This window comes from Salmo salar, chromosome 08 (assembly GCF_965601325.2).
Source record: "Salmo salar chromosome 08, fSalSal1, whole genome shotgun sequence".
In the NCBI taxonomy this organism is placed as follows: Eukaryota; Metazoa; Chordata; class Actinopteri; order Salmoniformes; family Salmonidae; genus Salmo; species Salmo salar.
In genome coordinates, this window is record NC_138298.1 from 24,984,901 (window position 1) to 25,004,828 (window position 19,928).

At 43.0% G+C, this 19,928-nt stretch overlaps 1 protein-coding gene across 1 annotated transcript in view; it reads left to right on the forward strand.

Annotated features, from left to right (window-relative positions):
• LOC106610332 (polyunsaturated fatty acid lipoxygenase ALOX15B) overlaps positions 1-19,928 on the forward strand; it is a 57,127-nt gene that overhangs the window by 23,639 nt on the left and 13,560 nt on the right. The window contains exons 4-7 of the mRNA XM_014209628.3: positions 9,555-9,699; positions 9,878-10,088; positions 15,559-15,640; positions 16,140-16,262. Coding sequence (XP_014065103.2) covers positions 9,555-9,699; positions 9,878-10,088; positions 15,559-15,640; positions 16,140-16,262 — 561 coding nt within the window. The remainder of the gene's footprint in view (positions 1-9,554; positions 9,700-9,877; positions 10,089-15,558; positions 15,641-16,139; positions 16,263-19,928) is intronic.

Consider the following 19,928-nt stretch of genomic DNA (forward strand, 5'->3'; position numbering starts at 1 on the left):
CTACAGGGCCCTTACCCGACTTCCCTTTGGCAAATCAGATCACGACTCCATCCGGCTCCTTCCTTCCTACAAGCAGAAACTCAAACAGGAAGTACCCGTGCTAAGGTCTATTCAATGCTGGTCTGACCAATCAGAATTCATACTTCAAGATTGTTTTGATCACGTGGACTGGGATATGTTCCGGGTTGCCTCAGAATAACATTGGACCTATACACTGACACGGTGACTTTCATCAGGAAGTGTATAGGGGGTGTTGTTCCCACTGTGACTATTAAAACCTATCCAAACCAAAAACCGTGGATAGATGGCAGCATTTGCCCAAAACTGAACGCACGAACCACCGCATTTAACCACAGGAAGGTGACTGGGAATATGGTACAATACAGTATAGTTATTCCCCCTGTAAGGCAATCAAACAGGCAAATCACGGATTACAAAGGGAAAACAAGCCACGTCGTGGACAGCGACGTCTTGCTCCCAGACAAGTTAAACACCTTCGCCTGCTTTGAGGATAACACAGTGCCGCCGACTCGGCCTGCTCCCAAGGACTGTGGGCTCTCGTTCTCCATGGCAGAAGTGAGTAAGACATTTAACCCTCGCAAGGCTGTCAGCCCAGACGGCATCCCAAGCTGTGTCCTCAGAGCATCCGCAGACCACCTGGTTGGAGTGTTTACGGACATATTCAATCTCTCCCTATCCCAGTGTGCTGTCCCCACTTGCATCAAGATGTCCACCATTGTTCCTGTATGCAAGAAAGCAAAAGTAACTGAACTAAATGACTATTGCCCTGTAGCACTCACTTCTGTCATCACGAAGTGCATTGAGAGGCTAGTTAAGGATCATATCACCTCCACCTTACCTGAAACCCTAAACCCACTTCAATTTGCATACCGCCCCAATAGATCCGTAGACGATGCAATCGCCATCGCACTGCACTCTGAGTCTGAACCCCGCCCTGTGCAACTGGGTCCTGAACTTCCTGACGAGCCGCCCCCAGGTGGTGAAGGTTGGAAACAACACCTCCACTATGTTGATCCTCAACAAAGTGGCCCCACAAGGGTGCATGCTCAGCCTCCTCCTGTACTCCCTGTTCACCCATGACTGCATGGCCACTCACGCCTCCAACTCAATCATGAAATTTGCAGACGACTTAACAGTAGTAGGCCTGATTACCAACAATGATGAGACAGCCTACAGGAAGGAGGTGAGGGCCCTGGCGGAGTGGTGCCAGGAAAATAACCTCTCCCTAAACGTCAACAAAACCAAGGAGCTTATCATGGACTTCAGGAGACAGCAGAGGGAGTAAGTCCCTATCCACATCGATGGGACCACAGTGTAAAAGGTGAAAAGTTCCTCAAAGTACGCATCAATGACAATCTGAAATTGTCCACCCACACAGACAGTGTGGTGAAGAAGGCGCAACAACCTCAGGAGGCTGAAGATTTCGGCTTGTCCCCTAAGACCCTCACAAACTTTTACAGATGCACAATTGAAAGCATCCTGTCGGGCTGTGTCACTGCCTGGTACAGCAACTGCACCGCCCACAACCGCAGGGCTATTCAGAGGGTGGTGCGGTCTGCACAACGCATCACCGGGGGCACACTGCCTGCCCTCCAGGACACCTACATCACCCGATGTCACAGGAAGGCCAAAAAGATCATCAGGACATCCCGAGCCACGGCCTGTTTACCCCGCTATCATCCAGAAGGCAAGGTCAGTACAGGTGCATCAAAGCTGGGACCAAGAGACTGAAAAACAGCTTCTATCTCAAGGCCATCAGACTGTTAAACAGCCATCACTAGCCGGCTACCACCCAGTTACTCAACTCTGCACCTTAGAGGTTGCTTCCCTATGTACATAGACATGGAATTACTGGTCACTTTAATAATGTAACAGAAGTCACTTTAATAATGTTTACATACTGCTTTACTCATTTCATATGTATACACTGTATTCTATTGTATTTTAGTCAATGTCATTCCGACATTGCTCATCCTTATATTTATATATTTCTTAATTGCATTCTTTTACTTTTAGATTTGTGTGTATTGTTTTGAATTGTTAGATACTACTGCACTGTTGGAGCTAGGAACACAAGCATGTTTCTACACTTTGTAAGGCTTGGGTGTCGTGCTGGCGAGGAATGAAATGCAGGAAGCAGCGATACAGGGTAGAGGCTTTAATGAGCACAATGGCTAAAACACAACCCACCCCAAACAGCGATCAGAGCGCACACAAACAAAGTGCCCCAAACACAGGGGACAAAACACTGTTGGCGCAAACACACGCACTAAGGCAAAATACAAATCAGCGTGTCACCAAGCACAGCATACAGAGAAACAATCCCGCACAAAGAGCAGGTGGGCCTACTGGCTAATAAAGCCCGCTAATCACCCCAACACAGAACAGGTGCACCTAATAATGAAAAGGGGGAAAACAAAAGGGAATCAGTGGCAGCTAGTAGGCCGGTGACGATGACCGCCGAGCGCCACCCGAGCAGGAGGGGAGCCACCTTAGGTAGGAGTCGTGACACACTTGCAATAACATCCGCTAAATATGTCTATGTGACCAATAAATATGTGTATGTGTGTATGTGTATGTGACCAATAACATTTTCTAAGCTTGAGCAAATACAATTCACACTAAGGGGCTTGGTTGACAAGATTCATACAAAGTTGCAACATTTTGTTTCTCGGGGGGGTTGGGTTGTGAGCACATCTTGTCTTACTACTCTGAATACATTGCAGAAGCAGGATAGTTTTTTTGTTCTGTCTTGGTTCTAGAGAATGTCCATTTGTCATAAGCAAATAAAAATGGTCCTTTTTCCACTGAATCAGAAAGGTGTGTCAATGAACTCTTTTCATTGTCCATACGAGATAACAAACCATATAAAAGAGCCACGACGTCTGAGATGCTGAGTACAGTGGAACTACGATTTCTCATTGCTGAATTACTGCATCTTATCGGGGTAAGAAAGCTTATATGAACCTATATATTCATAACGTTCTTTATTATTTGACATGTAATAGATGGATTCCATGGCCTTTTCTAATTTGACTTTGCTGTTGAATATAACGTTTCACATTGTCAGAAGGAACCTGCGAGTAAGCATTTCGTTGGACGTGTATACCATGCGTATCCCGTACATACGACTAACTTTTAACTTTATATTGCAATAAGTGTTGACTCAAATTTTTTACTTGTACCTAATATTTGTGGATCTTTGTATAAAGTATACTGTACTGATTGTCATCCATATGGTTTTAGAAAACAAAAATACTAAGATAACAATCCTTTTGGATCATTGTGTGGCCTTTTCTGACACAATAGCTAAACAAAATGATTGGTCATCAGTCTCTCAATTAAATATACCATTTATTTTATACAACGTGTGGGTCTAATCCTGGATGCTCATTTGTTAAAACCGCGTTCCAGCTGGTGTGTATTACACAAGTCACCGGCTAAATCTGATGTTGAAATGCCTAATTACTCTGTTCCATCTGACTGCACAATCCACTGTCTCATCAGCTCAGCCAGGCAATGTATATACTAGATCTACACTGTAAAAAGCATCTAGACATTATCTCCCATTTCTTTTAGACTACCATTTTGGTTTTCAACAGCGGCGATTTGTGGTAACCTTGCTGTCTGTCTCTCTGAATTTCACTGTTGCAAATATCGATCTCCAGCTGTCCTATGGTAATGAATGTGTCGGGACAAGACAGACAGGCTGGCAGCTTTTCTCAGCCCAAGCGAAATCATGAATCAGCATGAGTTTTATGCATATATACAAAGAAATCAATAGAAAAACACAAAATGCAGCTAGTTTGCTGTCATTCCAGCTTCAGTTTGAAGTGATTGTGTTAGCTGTGTAGTTGGCAATCTCTTAAGAACAGTGGCCTGGCGAAAGAGCAAATGTTCTATGCCATGCGAAATGGCACATCATTAGCTGATTGTTATGGATGTATATAAAATACATCACTAGAAAACAGCTTGAACAAATGAATATGAAGCTACTTTGTTGTTATTCTGGCTGCGCTGTTTGACATGACTGTGTTAGCCAAAGTTGGCTAGCTAGCAAGCAAGGGATAAGAACATTGCCAGAAAAAAATGTACCTGTTTAACATCAGCGCTCAGATGGGAGGGGTGGAAATATTTGATGTGTGTCCTTAAAAATATGATTCAAAGTGCTAATTTCAGGCAGCGCTGGTAGGGATATTTAAGACCAACCAAAGCTGGTTTTAGTGGTAACGCAGTTGGTCATGGCATGAATTTTGACATCGGAAATGCAGGTTATACAGCCATGACGCACATTGCCCATATGTGTATGGAACGAGATGTGCTTTTGGTGCCTGTATACTTAATATTTAGAAACATCAAAGACTAATGATTTTTCCCCATTTCATTTTATTTAATTAAAAACCATACATTGCCTCCCCTCTTCTCAATGAAGGCTGTTTTCTTTTTGTCCTGCCCAATGTGATCAAATAGGCTAGTCAAGACCATTGATAAAGGGAAAATATGAAGAGTAATGTGTTGTCTTGGATTTGCCCCAAACATAACACTTGTATTCAGGCGAAAAAGTGAATGGCTTTGCCACATTTTTTGCAATATTACTTTAGTGCCTTGTTGCAAACAGGATGCATGTTTTGGAATATTTGTATTCTGTACAGGCTTCCTTCTTTTCACTCTGTCAATTAGGTTAGTATTGTGGAGTAACTACAATGTTGTTGTTCCATCCTCAGTTTTCTCCTATCACAGCCTTTGATGAACGGTAATTGTTTTAAACTCATCATTGTCCCCATGGTGAAATCCCTGAGTGGTTTCCTTCCTCTCCGGCAACTGAGTTAGGAAGGATGACTGCATCTTGGTACACTGAAAAAGAATGGTGCATTGAATTTACTTAATTCAAATGTGTACATCGGTTCCACATGAATGAAACATGTTATACACAAATGTATCTTTTTGTGAAGCAAATATAATAATTTTCATAAATGCATTGTAATGGAATAAAATCAATTTAACATGATTTGGTAAAGCTAATTTTATTTGAATTAAATGTGTAGCTTCAAATGGATTTGATCATGTTCCCTAAACCTGATAACTACTTAATAACTAACATTCTTTTATTGATGACATTACTCTGTATTATGGACAAGGTTCTACATAATTATTAATGTAAGCACAAGATTAAATGCTGCCATTTTCTACCTTAGTGTTTGTATTCATACAAATGAATAGGGAAATATAAAATACATGCTAAATATGTGTAACCAAGGAGCAAGAGACCATTTGCATCAGTGACAAAGGCAAAAGGCATGCGTTTCAAAAATTATACTGTATGTAAATTCACTGACATTCAGTGTTCAATGAATTGCACAGGTCTAAATCACAGTGCTGTAGGCTATATGACTGTATAAAAAAAAAGAGTTGCCTAACAATGATTGGGCACTCTCTCTAATGTATTTTGTTACAAAATGAAGTAGTTATTTTTCATAAGGAGTAACAGACAAAGAATGAGGTAGGTATGTGTACATATTTGTTCATGTTAGTTCTATTGACTAAAAGTCATTACAAAGTGAAGCTGAACTTTTTCCATAAGCAGAAAACTAAGGGCATCTATACAAAATATCTAACAAAATCACATCTTTGGACATGCACATTCTGTTTTGAGTGTTTGTGAACAAGTTCAACATAAGTCAAACATACAGTGTGAAACACAACATACAGTCTGAAACACACAACAAAACAACTCACTGAAACAGCCTGTTTTTAAATGCAACAGCTTTGTTCGAAAGTTTGTTCCTATTCAGCTCCATTAAAACCTTCTGAAAGACTTCAAAGGTGTGGCGGAGCTCAGTAGGGTAACTGAGGTTCATGCCATACATCAGGCCGAACAGCAAATGCTACGTTGCCCAGATCCTGCACCACCTTGACGCCTTCAAGGACAATCCTAGCATCCTCTGGTTCCTCACTCGCGGCAATGGTCTTCGATAATGTAGATCCCCCACAGTAGTTTCCTCAATGGCTGCCTTGGTGGACTCTTCATCCATGCCCTGAACAAGACACAAAGGCAACATTTGTCAATCATACAAAATTAATCATTCATCAATGAAGTGTTTACAGTTAGGGACTCTAGATTGCAAAAAAGTATAGCTCATGAAGCACCAGAGTATGATACAGACAGAAATAAATCAAGACTGGAGTCATTTTAAGTGTCAACTAAATCAAGAACTGCTGGTAATATTTGAACACCGCCTATTACAAGGCTAAAATTAAGTGGTTCTAACCAAGATTTTCATTCTATTCAGATTACATTTGAGACATAGCCAATGTGATCACTGTATTCAGCATTCATGCAACAAAAAAAGACATGGAGTCTAATCTGAATAATACAATTCTGAATTTAAAAAAAGTGCATCTAACCACTGCTATTGAAATAAGATGGCAGACAGAGGAGATGACACAGTAATAGAATAGCTAGTGATAGAATATGATGGTGGCACGGAACAGGAAAGGAAAAGGAAGGAAGAAGGAAACGCTTCAATCTATTAACACACAATAACATTGTTTTATTGACTGTACGTTTGTTTATGTGTAACTCTGTGTTGTTGTTTTTGTCGCACTGCTTTGCTTTATCTTGGCCAGGTCGCAGTTGTAAATGAGAACTTGTTTTCCACTGGCCTACCTGGTTAAATAATGGTGAAATAATAAAAAATAAAAACAATAACATACCACATATTCCAGAACAAGGTTTTCTGGGTCTTCACCCATATACACCCACACTTCCTTTATGATGCACTCTCGTCCGACATCTATATTGCTATTCTAAGAAAAGAGAAGGATTTTTTATTTATTTATGTCTAATTTTTAAATAAACTTTTGGTGTAGAACCACATATGAATATGTCTTTTGAAGCATAAGGAATTCTTACATCAGCCATAGGTGCCATGCTTGATATGAGTCTTCTGCCCAGCTGTCCTCCTCCTTCTTTGGAACAACTTCAGCAGGTTAACTGAGTGTATATCACGTTGAGAAAGACATTTGGACTGGAGTGGGGTTGTGGTGATTCTCTTAAACTCAGCATTGACGTGAAAATGGTAGTTAAACAAATTAGATTAAAAAAAGCAGAAAGGAAAATAGACTGGAGATGATCACACATGCAGTAAACAAGAGGGTTCTCTATAGGGAGAGAAATAACTAAGCAGTCGGCACAAATGGTGATAACTCTGATTAAGGCTCACTTATGTGGCAAGCTGAAGGAAAATAATCTTCTACCTTCACCAACAAATCCCAGATAACATACCCAACAATAAGACAAGTATGGCTAACTTACCACAATGACTTCAAAGAGCGCAGGCCATCTTGCCATGAAGTCCTCTGCCATGGGTGCATCACGGGCCACAACTTCATGTCTCCGGTATGCAAATGTATTCTCCATTTTTGAACTTCATTGTCTCTCTGTTTTTCCTTTTCTTCACATCGGACAGCAGAGCTTTCCGCATGTCCTCGAGGCTCTCTTCTGTTTCTCTTGAGGGATATGTGGGGCAAAAGTTCACTTCTGCTCTCTTTGGCTTTTTAACACCATAGGCTGCACTAGACTTCCCTGCAGGTTTGTGCTTCAAGGAGTTTATTGTCACCTCTGGATATTCCAGTCTTCTCAGGCGAGTGCGGTAGTTTGCCAGTTTGTATTTCAAACTGGTTTTCCATCCTCCACATACAGTGAAGGAACACTTCTCAGTCAGATTTTTAGTAACCTGTGTTGAGTGAACATTACTTTGGTGCACAATTAAGGCATTCCAGGTCTTAAATGCGCATGGACAGTCAATGTATGTACATGGGTAACGGACAGTACGGCCGTAATGTGGGTGCTTTAACTTGTAATGATGCAAAAGTTGGGACCTACTTGACACCAATTCTGAACACCCCTTACATTTCCACATTCACATTCACATACGTTGAATGTATTGATAAATGGACACCCATAATATAAAGTAACACTGTTCAAGTGCTAAAATGAACTCCACATCCCATTTCAATAAGTATGTATGTCACCTGGAGGCAGCCATGGGAAAACTGTTAAATGCATGAAAGCACCAATCTCATTGGATTAGGTGTATAATCATTAGATCTTATATATGTCATGAAAAACATGTTTTTTAAATGTCTGTTTTGATGTTTAACTTTTACCTCAAAAAAACTATTTGGTGCACTAAATGCTGCTGCAAAGTGATTGCAGACGATGTCGTGAACAAGCACCAAAGCATTAGTTAGCTAGCAAGTTGGCTAGCTCAAGCGGTGTGCACTCCTCAGCAAAACTTAATTAGTTCTTGGCTTGGTAAATTCTAAGTTATTGAACAATAGGTAAATATCATGGTGTTTCTCCACCTAACTTTACCTCCTTGGAAAATGTTAATCTTGACCTAGTCCTGTTTTACTGTTCATAGAAGCTAGCTAGCAACATGGTATTTTACCTTTAGCTGCCATGCCAATATGTTTCAGACTCAAGAGCACAAAATTAGGATATGGAGCAATCACTAATAACGTTACTGCTTATAATTGACAACAACCACACAGACAAACGTTGAATAACATCAATCACCATGCTTACCTTGACCAAACTTCTCGAGGTACTGTCTTCTCCACTAACCCACCAACGTTCTTTCTGGAAGATTTTTCTCTAGTGCTGTTTGAATCGTTCCTCTTTACTTGTCATTAATTAACTTTATTGGTTCACAGTCCCCCTACATGATTCAAACTATTAGATCTGATTTTGCTTCGTGTTGCACTGATTGCAAGCAATGAAATCGCATTGAGAGAAGAAACAAAACATGTTTGAGTAAATCACACATTTTCATAAATCTGACAGCACACCTTGTCCCGTTTTTTCAGTGTAGTGACTGGGTGTATTGACACAGTGTAATTAATAACATCACCATGCTCAAAGGAACCCATCTACCAATAGGTGCTCTTCTTTGCGAGGCATTGAAAAACCTCCCTGGTCTTTGTGGTTATATCTGGGTTTGAAATTCACTGCTCGACTGAGTGACCTTACAGATAATTGTATGTGTGGGGTACATAGATGAGGTCGTCACTCAAAAATCATGTTAAATACTATTATTACACACACGCAGTGAGTCCATGTCACCTATAATGTGACTTGTTAAGCACATTTTTACTCCTGAACTTGTTTAGGCTTGCCCTAAAAAAAGGGGTTGAATATAATATTGAGTCAAGACATTTCAGATTTTACATTTTAATTAATTTGTAATAATTTCTAAAACATAATGCCACTTTGACATTATGGGGTATTGTGTGTAGACCAGTGACACAATCGCAATTTAATCAATTTTAAATTCAGGCTGTAACACAACAAAATGTGGAAAAAGTTGTATGGTACATCTTCATCTTGAAAAAGACTACGAATATTTACTGTGGCAAACATTTGGTTGCAGTTGATCGTCTTATGTGGTTCCATTGAGTTGGTTCTAGTTAAGTTGTAATGCTGTATGTCTAATATGTTGTCTCGCTGTATGTGTACGATTATTTGTCAGAATCATCATGGTGAAGTACACAGTGAAAGTGTTTACTGGAGAAATGCTGCTTGCCGGCACATTGAACAGTGTCTACGTTAAACTGGTCGGCACAAAGGGAAATAGTAAACGCGTGTACATCCCTAAAACCGCCTGCCAAGGATCGGTAAGTTCTCAGAAAAGTTGTATTATACCACAATCCATCTGGGTGTTGCGAATACCAAATGAAAGCTCCATTCTGGGATTCGAAAAATAACAAAACAAACAGGCTCAACTTAGTCGACGTTTAGAGAACGTTGTGTGTTTGCTGGGATCATTCTAGCATGTCATCTATCTCTCTGTAGGTGATTGAGCACGATGTGTCCTGTCCCTCCTCCCTGGGCCCTCTGGAGTTTGTAGTGCTGGAAACAGAGCCGTATGCCCTGCTCGCCTACATCAACGATGACTGGTTCTGCTCTAAAGTAGTGGTGACCACACCAGAGGGAGACACGGCCAACTTCCCCTGTTACCACTGGATCTCAGGCTATGAGCGTCTGGTGTTCAGAGAGGCCACTGGTCAGTATGTTGGTATACAGTATAGATCATTGTGTAGGTTTAGTTTTGGGTAGAACTACTGTGCTAGCTAGCTGAATGTCATTTGTAGTTTAAATCTAATTTTATTTGTCACGTGCCGAATACAACAGGTAATACTATGCCGAATACTACCTTACCGAATACTACATCAAATATTTATTTGGCTACTCTTCAAATTCCAAATACTACCTTACCGTGAAATGCTTACTTACAAGCCCTTAACCAACAAATCTGAGTTGTAATTTTTTTTAAAATATTTGCTAAATAAACTATAACACAATAAAATAACTATAACAAGGCTATATACAGTGCCTTGCAAAAGTATTCATCCCCCTTGGCGTTTTTCCTATTTTGTTGCATTACAACCTGTAATTTAAATAGATTTTTATTCGGATTTCATGTAATGGACATACACAAAATAGTCGGTGAAATGAAATGAAAAAAAATAACGTTTCAAAGATTCTAAAAATAAAAAACGGAAAAGTGGTGCGTCCATATGTATTCACCCCCTTTGCGATGAAGCCCCTAAATAAGATTTGGTGCAACCAATTACCTTCAGAAGTCACATAATTAGTTAGATTGCACACAGGTGGACTTTATTTAAGTGTCACATGATCTGTCACATGATCTCAGTATATATACACCTGTTCTAAAAGGCCCCAGAGTCTGCAACACCACTAAGCAAGGGACACCACCAAGCAAGCGGCACCATAAAGACCAAGGAGCTCTCCAAACAACAGGTCAGGGACAAAGTTGTGGAGAAGTACAGATCAAGGATCGGTTATAAAAAATATCAGAAATGTTGAACATCCCACGGGGCACCATTTAAATCAATTATTAAAAAATGGAAAGAATATGGCAAAACAACAAACCTGCCAAGAGAGGGCCGCCCACCAAAACTCACAGACCAAGCAAGGAGGGCATTAATCAAAGAGACGTTTGGTGTTCGCCAAAAGGCATGTGGGAGACTCTCCAAACATATGGAAAAAGGTACTCTGGTCAGATTAAAATGTAGCTTTTTGGCCATCAAGGAAAACGCTGGCTGGCGCAAACCCAACACCTCTCATCACCCTGAGAACACCATCTCCACAGTGAAGCATGGTGGGGGCAGCATCATGCTGTGGGGATGTTTTTCATCAGCAGGGACTGGGAAACTGGTCAGAATTGAAGGAATGATGGATGGCGCTAAATACAGGGAAATTCTTGAGGGAAACCGGTTTTAGTCTTCCAGAGATTTGAGACTGGGACGGCGGTTCACCTTCCAACAGGACAATGACTCTAAGCATACTACTAAAGCAACACCCGAGTGGTTTAAGAGGAAACATTTAAATGTCTTGGAATGGCCTAGTCAAAGCCCAGACCTCAATCCAATTGAGAATCTGTGGTATGACTTAAAGATTGCTGTACACCAGCGGAACCCATCCAACTTGAAGGTGCTGGAGCAGTTTTGCCTTGAAGAATGGGCAAAAATTCCAGTGGCTAGATGTACCAAGCTTATAGAGACATACCCCAAGAGACTTGCAGCTGTAATTGCTGCAAAATTTTGCATCTTCAAAGTGGTAGGTATGTTGTGTAAATCGAATGATACAAACCCCCCCAAAATCTATTTTAATTCCAGGTTGTAAGGCAACAAAATAGGAAAAATGCCAAGGGGGGTGAATACTTTTGCAAGCCACTGTACAAGGGGTACCGGTACCGAGTCAATGTGTCACAGCTGTCTTCAGGAAAGGACCAAAATGCAGCAGAGTTAGTGTTCATCATCTTGAATTTAATAGAAAGAACACTATAACAAAAACAAACTGAGAAAACTGACAGCCAACAGTCCTGTCAGGTGCAACCACACTAAACAAGAAACAATTACCCACAACCCCAAAGAAAAACACACACTCCTATATAGGACTCCCAATCAAAGGCAACTCAACACACCTGCCTTCAATTGGGAATCCTAATCACCAACACAACCATTCACACACACAAAAACCCTGCCACATCCTGACCAAAACTAATCCAATTGCTCCCTCTGCTGGTCAGGATGTGACAGTACCCCCCCCCCCCCCCTCAAGGTGCAGACCCCGTAATGCACCTTACAAAAAGAAAACACAACAAAAAATCCCCAATACCCCAACAAAACCAATAAACAATAACCCCTAAACAATAAGGGAGGGAAGGGAGGGTGGCTGCCGTCAACGACGGCACTGTGCTACACCCTCCCTCCCCAACCCACCTATCCTGGAGGTGGCTCAGGTGCGGGACGTGGACCTCTCTCCACCTTCGGCGTCGCCCACTTCGGTGGTGCCGATAGCTGCGCCGGGCAGACGGGCCACTCGGGCTGACCCTGGCAGACGGACCACTCGGGCTGGGCCGGAGGGCAGGCGGGCCACTCGGGCTGGGCCGGAGGGCAGGCGGGCCACTCGGGCTGGGCCGGAGGGCAGGCGGGCCACTCGGGCTGGGCCGGAGGGCAGGCCGGCCACTCGGGCTGGGCCGGAGGGCAGGCGGGCCACTCGGGCTGGTCCGGAGGGCAGTCGGGCCGGGCTGGGCCGGAGGGCAGTCGGGCCACTCTGGCAGCTCCGGGCAGTCGGGCCACTCTGGCAGCTCCGGGCAGTCGGGCCACTCTGGCAGCTCCGGGCAGTCGGGCCACTCTGGCAGCTCCGGGAAGTCGGGCCACTCTGGCAGCTCCGGGCAGTCGGGACAGCTCTGGCGGCTCCGGGCAGTCGGGACAGCTCTGGGGACTCTTGACTGGCGGACAGCTCTGGTGACTCTTGACTGGCGAGGCTGGGCTGACGCACTAGACGCCTGATGCGTGGGGCTGGTACCGGATGTGCCAGCCTGGAGACACGCACCTCCATGCTAGTGTGTATAGCGGGAAACACCGGACCGTAGAGGCGCACTGGCGGTCTTGAGCGCAGGGTTGGCATCACCCCTTCCGGCTCGATGCTCACCTCGCCCTGGCACATGCGGGGTGCTGGTACTGTGCCTACTGGCCTGAAAATCCCAGGCCTCACCACAGCCCCAACCCCAAAGCACGGGGCCTGTCCAGTCTGTCTCTGCCCTACAAGGGTACGGGGAGCTGGCCTGGGGCTCCCATCTCGCCCCGCCAAACAGCCCTTGTGCCCCCCCAAAAAAAAATATTGGGGCTGCCTCTCGAGTTTACTAAACTCCTCCATAGCCCTGGAAACACTCCTCCTTAGCTCTGCCCACGTCCATCCTTCCTCCTCGTTCCTCTGCTGCTTGGTCCTGGTTTGGTGGGTAATTCTGTCACAGCTGTCTTCAGGAAAAGACCAAAATGCAGCAGAGTTAGTGTTCGTCATCTTGAATTTAATAGAAAGAACACTATAACAAAAACAAACTGAGAAAACTGACAGCCAACAGTCCTGTCAGGTGCAACCACACTAAACAAGAAACAATTACCCACAACCCCAAAGAAAAACACACACTCCTATATAGGACTCCCAATTAAAGGCAACCTAACACACCTGCCTTCAATTGGGAATCCTAATCACCAACACAACCATTTACACACACAAAAACCCTGCCACATCCTGACCAAAACTAATCCAATTGCTCCCTCTGCTGGTCAGGATGTGACACAATGTGCAGGGGTACAGGTTGTCGAGGTCATTGAAGTACTATGTACATGAAGAGTAGGTGTAAAGTGCATAGATAATGACCAGAGAATAGCAGCAGTGTATGTGGATGTATTAATAAGAATAAAGAGGGGTTCATTGCAAATAGTCTGGGTAGTCATAGTTTATTTTGAAATGTGTGTGAAAGGGGCCATATTTATGGAATAATGGTTGATATTCACTACCGTTCAAAAGCTTGGGGTCACTTAGAAATGTCCTTGTTTTTGAAAGAAAAGAAAAACAATTGTCTATTAAAATAATAGCAAATTGATCAGAAATACAGTGTAGACATTATCAATGTTGTAAATGACTATTGTAGCTGGAGATGGATGATTTTTTATGGAATATCTACATAGGCATACAGAGGCCCATTATCAGCAACCATCACTGCTGTGTTCCAATGGCACGTTGCGTTAGCTAATCCAAGTTTATCATTTTAAAAGGCTAATTGATCATTAGAAACCTCTTATGCAATCATGTTAGCACAGCTGAAAACTGTTGTTCTGATTAAAGAAGCAATAAAACTGGCCTTCTTTAGACTAGTTGAGTATCTGGAGCATCAGCATTTGTGGGTTCAAGGCTCAAAATGTTTCTGGGCTCAAAATGCCCAGAAACAAAGACCTTTCTTCTGAAACATGAAGGCTATTCCATGAGAGATATTGCCAAGAAACTGAAGATCTCGTACAACGCTGTGAACTACTCCCTTCACAGAACAGCGCAAACTGGCTCTAACCAGAATAGAAAGAATGGGAGGCCCCGGTGCAGAACTGAACAAGAGGACAAGTACATTAGAGTGTCTAGTTTGAGAAACAGACTCCTCACAAGTCCTCCACTGGCAGCTTCATTAAATACTACCAGCAAAACACCAGTCTCAACGTCAACAGTGAAGAGGCAACTCCGTGATGCTGGCCTTCTAGGCAGAGTTGCAAAGAAAAAGCCATCTCAGACTGGCCAATAAAAAGAAAAGATTAAGATGGGCAAAAGAACACAGACACTGGACAGAGGAAGATTGGAAAAAGTGTTATGGACAGACAAATCTAAGTTTGAGGTGTTCGGATCACAAAGAAGGACATTCGTGAGATGCAGAGAAAATGCTGGAGGAGTGCTTGATGCCATCTGTCAAGCGTCATGAAGGCAATGTGATTGTCTGGGGCTGCTTTGGCGCTGGTAAAGTGGAAGATTTGTACAGTGTAAAAGGGATCTTTAAGAAGGAAGATTATCACTCCATTTTGCAACACCATGCCATACCCTGTGGACGGTGCTTAATTGAAGCCAATTTCCTCCTAACAATGACCCAAAGCACAGCTCCAAACTATGCAATAACTATTTAGGGAAGAAGCAGTCAGCTGGTATTCTGTCTATAATGGCGTGGCCAGCACAGTCACCGGATCTCACCCTATTGAGCTGTTGTGGGAGCAGCTTGACCGTATGGTACGTAAGAAGTGCCCATCAAGCCAATCCAACTTGTGGGAGGTGCTTCAGGAAGCATGGGGTGAAATCTCTTCAGATTACTTCAACAAACTGACAACTAGAATGCCAAAGGTCTGCAAGGCTGTAATTGTTGCAAATGGAGGATTCTTTGATGAAAGCATAGTTTGAAGGACAATTATTATTAAAAAAAAAAAAAAATCATTATAATCTTGTCAACGTCTAGACTATATTTGCTGTTCATTTTGCAACTAATTTCATGTATATTTTCATGGAAAACAAGGACATTTCTAAGTGACCCAAAACTTTTGAACAGTAGTGTATACAGTGGATTTCTTAAGATGTTGACCAATCCATAAAAACATGAAAATGATTAACATTTCTGGTCTTTTGTATATAAGGTAAGCTAATATTCAATGAGACCTGCCCAGAGGCCATAGAGGAGAGAAAGAAGGAGCTGCAGAGTCGCTGTAAGGTGTACTGGTAAGCTTTATGGAAACATTACTAATTTGTAAAGATACAATAACAACTTTAAACAACATCCAAATAAAAACATAACCCTTACACACAGATAAATTGATGTGCAATTGTAATAAAAGCGGCGGGTGGCCAAGCTGTTAAGAGCGCTGAGCCAGTAACCGAAAGGTTGCTGGTTTGGATCCCTGAGCTGACTAGTTGAACAATCTGTTGATATGCCCTTGAGCAAGGCACTTAACCCTAATTGCTCTGGATAAGTGTCTGCTTATTAACGACATCATTTTTATTTAAGCCCCCTCCCTTTTTGCATGGTTTAGGCCTGGGTTCAAATACTATTGGAAATCTTTCAAATACTTTGAGCATTTAGTTTAGCCTGCCTGGAGTAGCAGGTGGGCGGGGTTTGCACTTAAAAGAATCAACCCAGGTCTGGTATGGTAGTGTGTTGTGTAATAGTGAATGACAGGCTGTGTATCCCGTCTTGATTTACCATCTCTATTCCCTTCAGCTGGAGTATATATGCAGAGGGTGTACCCCAAATAATGAAATGTGACAGTGCTTCTGATCTCCCTGCTGAGGTCCGCTTCTCTTTCACCAAGGACTTGGAGTTCAACTTCACATTAGCCGCAGCGTAAGTTATATCACTGGTTCTCAACCTTCTTCTGCTTACTGTACTCCAATCACATTTAGCTCTTTGTGGAGTACATCTGAAGTACCCCTTTTGTGTGAATTTCAGCTTTAGGCTTATTTTCTTATGAATCTTCCCAAGTACAGGCCAAGAACCCCCAGGGGTACATGGACCCCAGGTTGAGAACCATGAGGCAACACCAGGAAATGTATTCGATCTGTCATAATCTATGTTGGCATGTCCCCAACATACCTGGGAAAATATTTCCTTTTAAATGAGGTGTGATTCTCCTAGACCTGTTTAGGTAATTGCAAGATCCCGAGAAGAGGGGAATTTGGCCGCCAGGAGTGTGAAGCGCGGAATATGGCAACGATGCCAAGAATGACATCTCAGGCTAGGTTTGCCTAAATTATTTATATACAGTATTTAGCTACTCAAATCATGTCTAAAATTCTATATCTAACAAGCCATTAAGACATTTAGCAGAAATGTTATATAGGTTATATACACTGAACAAAAATATAAACAACATGTAAAGTGTTGGTCCCATGTTTCATGAGCTGAAATAAAAGATTCCAGAAATGTTCCATATGCCCAAAAAAGCTTATTTCTCTCAGATTTTGTGCAGAAATTTGTTTACATCTCTGTTAGTGAGCATTTCTCTTTTGCCAAGATAATCCACCCATCTGATAGTTGTGGCATATCAAGAAGCTGATTAAAAAGCATGATCATTACACAGGTGCACCTTGTGCTGGGGACAATAAAAGGCCACTCTAAAATGTGCAGTTTGTCACATAACACAATGCCACAGATGCCTGAAGTTTTGAGGGAGCATGCAATTGGCATGCTGGCTGCAAGAATGTCCACCAGAGCTGTTGCCAGAGAATTTAATGTTAATTTCTCTACCATAAGCCGCCTCCAACGTTGTTTTAGAGAATTTGGCAGTATGTCCAACCGGCTTCACAACCACAGACCACGTGTAACCATGCCAGCTGAGGAACTCCACATCCGGCTTCTTCACCTGCGGTATCATCTGAGAACAGCCACATGGACAAATTATGAAACTATGGGTTTGCACAACCAAAGAATTTCTGCACAAACTGTCAGAAACCGTCTCAGGGAAGCTAATCTGTGTGCTTGTCATCCTCACCAGGGTCTTGACCTGACAGCAGTTTGGCGTCATAACCGTCTTCAGTGGGCAAATGCTCACCTTCGATGGCCTCTGGCACGCTGGAGAAGTGTGCTCTTTGCTTTGCAAATTAATCCCGGTTTCAACTGTACCGGGCAGATGGCAGACTGTGTGTATGGCATTGTGTAGGCGAGCGGTTGGCTGATGTCAACGTTGTAAACAGTGTGCCCCATGGTGGCGGTGGGGTTATGGTATGAGCAGGCATAAGCTACGAACAAACTAACAAACAAACACAAATGCATTTTATCGATGCCAATTTGAATGCAGTGACGAGAGCCTGAGGCCCATTTTCGTGCCATTTATCCGCCACCATCACCTCATTTTTTCAGCATGATAATGAATAGCCCCATGTCACTAGGATTTATATACAATTCCAGGAAGCTGAAAATGTCCCAGTTCTTCCTTGGCCTGTATACTCACCGGACATGTCACCCATTGAACATATTTGGGATGCTCTGGATTGACATGTACGACAACGTGTTCCAGTTCCCATCAAATATCCAATAACTTCGCACAACCATTGAAGAGGAGTGGGACAACATTCCACAGGCAATGATCAATAGTGTGATCAACGATGGAGATGTGTCGTGCTGCCTGAGGCAAATGGTGGTCACACCAGACACTGACTGGTTTTCTGATACATGCCCCTACCTTTTTTGTAAGGTATCTGTGACCAACAGATGCATATCTGTATTCCCAGTCATGTAAAATCCATTGATTAGGGCCTAATTTAAGTATTTCAGTTGACTGATTTCCGTATGTGTACTGTCACTCAGTAAAATCTTTGAAATTGTTACATGTAGCATTTATATTTTTGTTCAGTGTATGTTATTACAGACTCCCTGACTGAGTCTGTAATACCTACATGTTTCATGCAGACCACCATAGTCCCTGTGAACAAGGAAGCGAAGGTAACCTGCCTAAATGATTACCGCCCCGTAGCACGTCGGTAGCCATGAAGTGCTTTGAATGGCTGGTCATGGCTCACATCAACAGCATCCTCCCGGATACCCTAGACCCACTCCAATTCGCATACCGCCCCAAAAGATCCACAGATGACGCAATCTCAATCCACATTGCCCTTTCCCACCTGGACAAAAGGAACACCTATGTGAGAATGCTGTTCATTGACTACAGCTCAGCGTTCAACACCATAGTGCCTACGAAGCTCATCACTAAGCTAAGGACTCTGGGACTAAACACCTCCCTCTGCAACTGGATCCTGGACTTCCTGACGGGCCGCCTCCAGGTGGTAAGGGTAGGTAACAACACGTCTGCCACGCTGATCCTCGACACTAGGGCCCCTCAGGGGTGTGTACTTAGTCCCCTCCTGTACTCCCTGTTCACCCGTAACTGCGTGGCCAAACACGACTCCAACACCATCATTAAGATTGCTGACGACACAACAGAGGTAGGCCTGATCACCGACAATGATGAGACAGCCTATAGGGTGGAGGTCAGAGAACTGGCAGTGTGGTGCCAGGACAACAACCTCTCCCTCAATGTGAGCAAGACAAAGGAGCTGATCGTGGACTACAGGAAAAGGCGAGCCGAACAGGCCCCCATTAACATCAACTGGGCTGTAGTGGAGCGGGTCGAGAGTTTCAAGTTCCTTGGTGTCCACATCACCAACAAACTATCATGGTCCAAACACACCAAGACAGTTGTGAAGATATCACGACAAAACCCTTTTCCCCTCAGGAGACTGAAAAGATTTGGCATGAGTCCCCAGATCCTCAAAAGGTTCTACAGCTGCACAATCGAGAGCATCCTGACCGGTTGCATCACCACCTGGTATGTTAACTGTTCGGCCTCTGACCGTAAAGCGCTACAGAGGGTAGTGCGTACCTCCCAGTACATCACTGCGGCCAAGCTTCCTGCCATCCAAGACCTATATAATAGGCGATGTCAGAGGAAAGCCCATAAAATTGGCACAAACTCCAGTCACCCAAGTCATAGACTGTTTTCTCTGCTAACGCACGGCAAGCGGTACCAGAGCGCCAAGTCTAGGACCAAAAGGCTCCTTAACAGCTTCTACCCCAAGCCATAAGACTGCTGAACAATTAATCAAATGGCCACTGGACAATTTACATTGACCCCCCCCCCCCCCCCTCCCCATTTTGTTTTGTACACTGTTGCTACTCACTGTTTATTATCTATGCATAGTCACTTCACCCCTACCTACATATACAAATTGCCTTAACTAACCTGTACCCCCGCACACTGACTCGGCACCGGTAACCCCTGTATATAGCATCGTTATTGTTATGTTATTGTGTTACTTTAGTTTATTTGGTAAATATTTACTTAACTCTTCTTGAACTGCACTGTTTGTTAAGGGTTTCACGGTAAGGTCTACACTTGTTGTATTCGGCGCATGTGACAAACAAAGTTTGATTTGATATGTATATGGTATGTTTATTTCTTATATAAATATAATACATTAATATATGCCATATAGCAGACACGTTAGCCAAAGC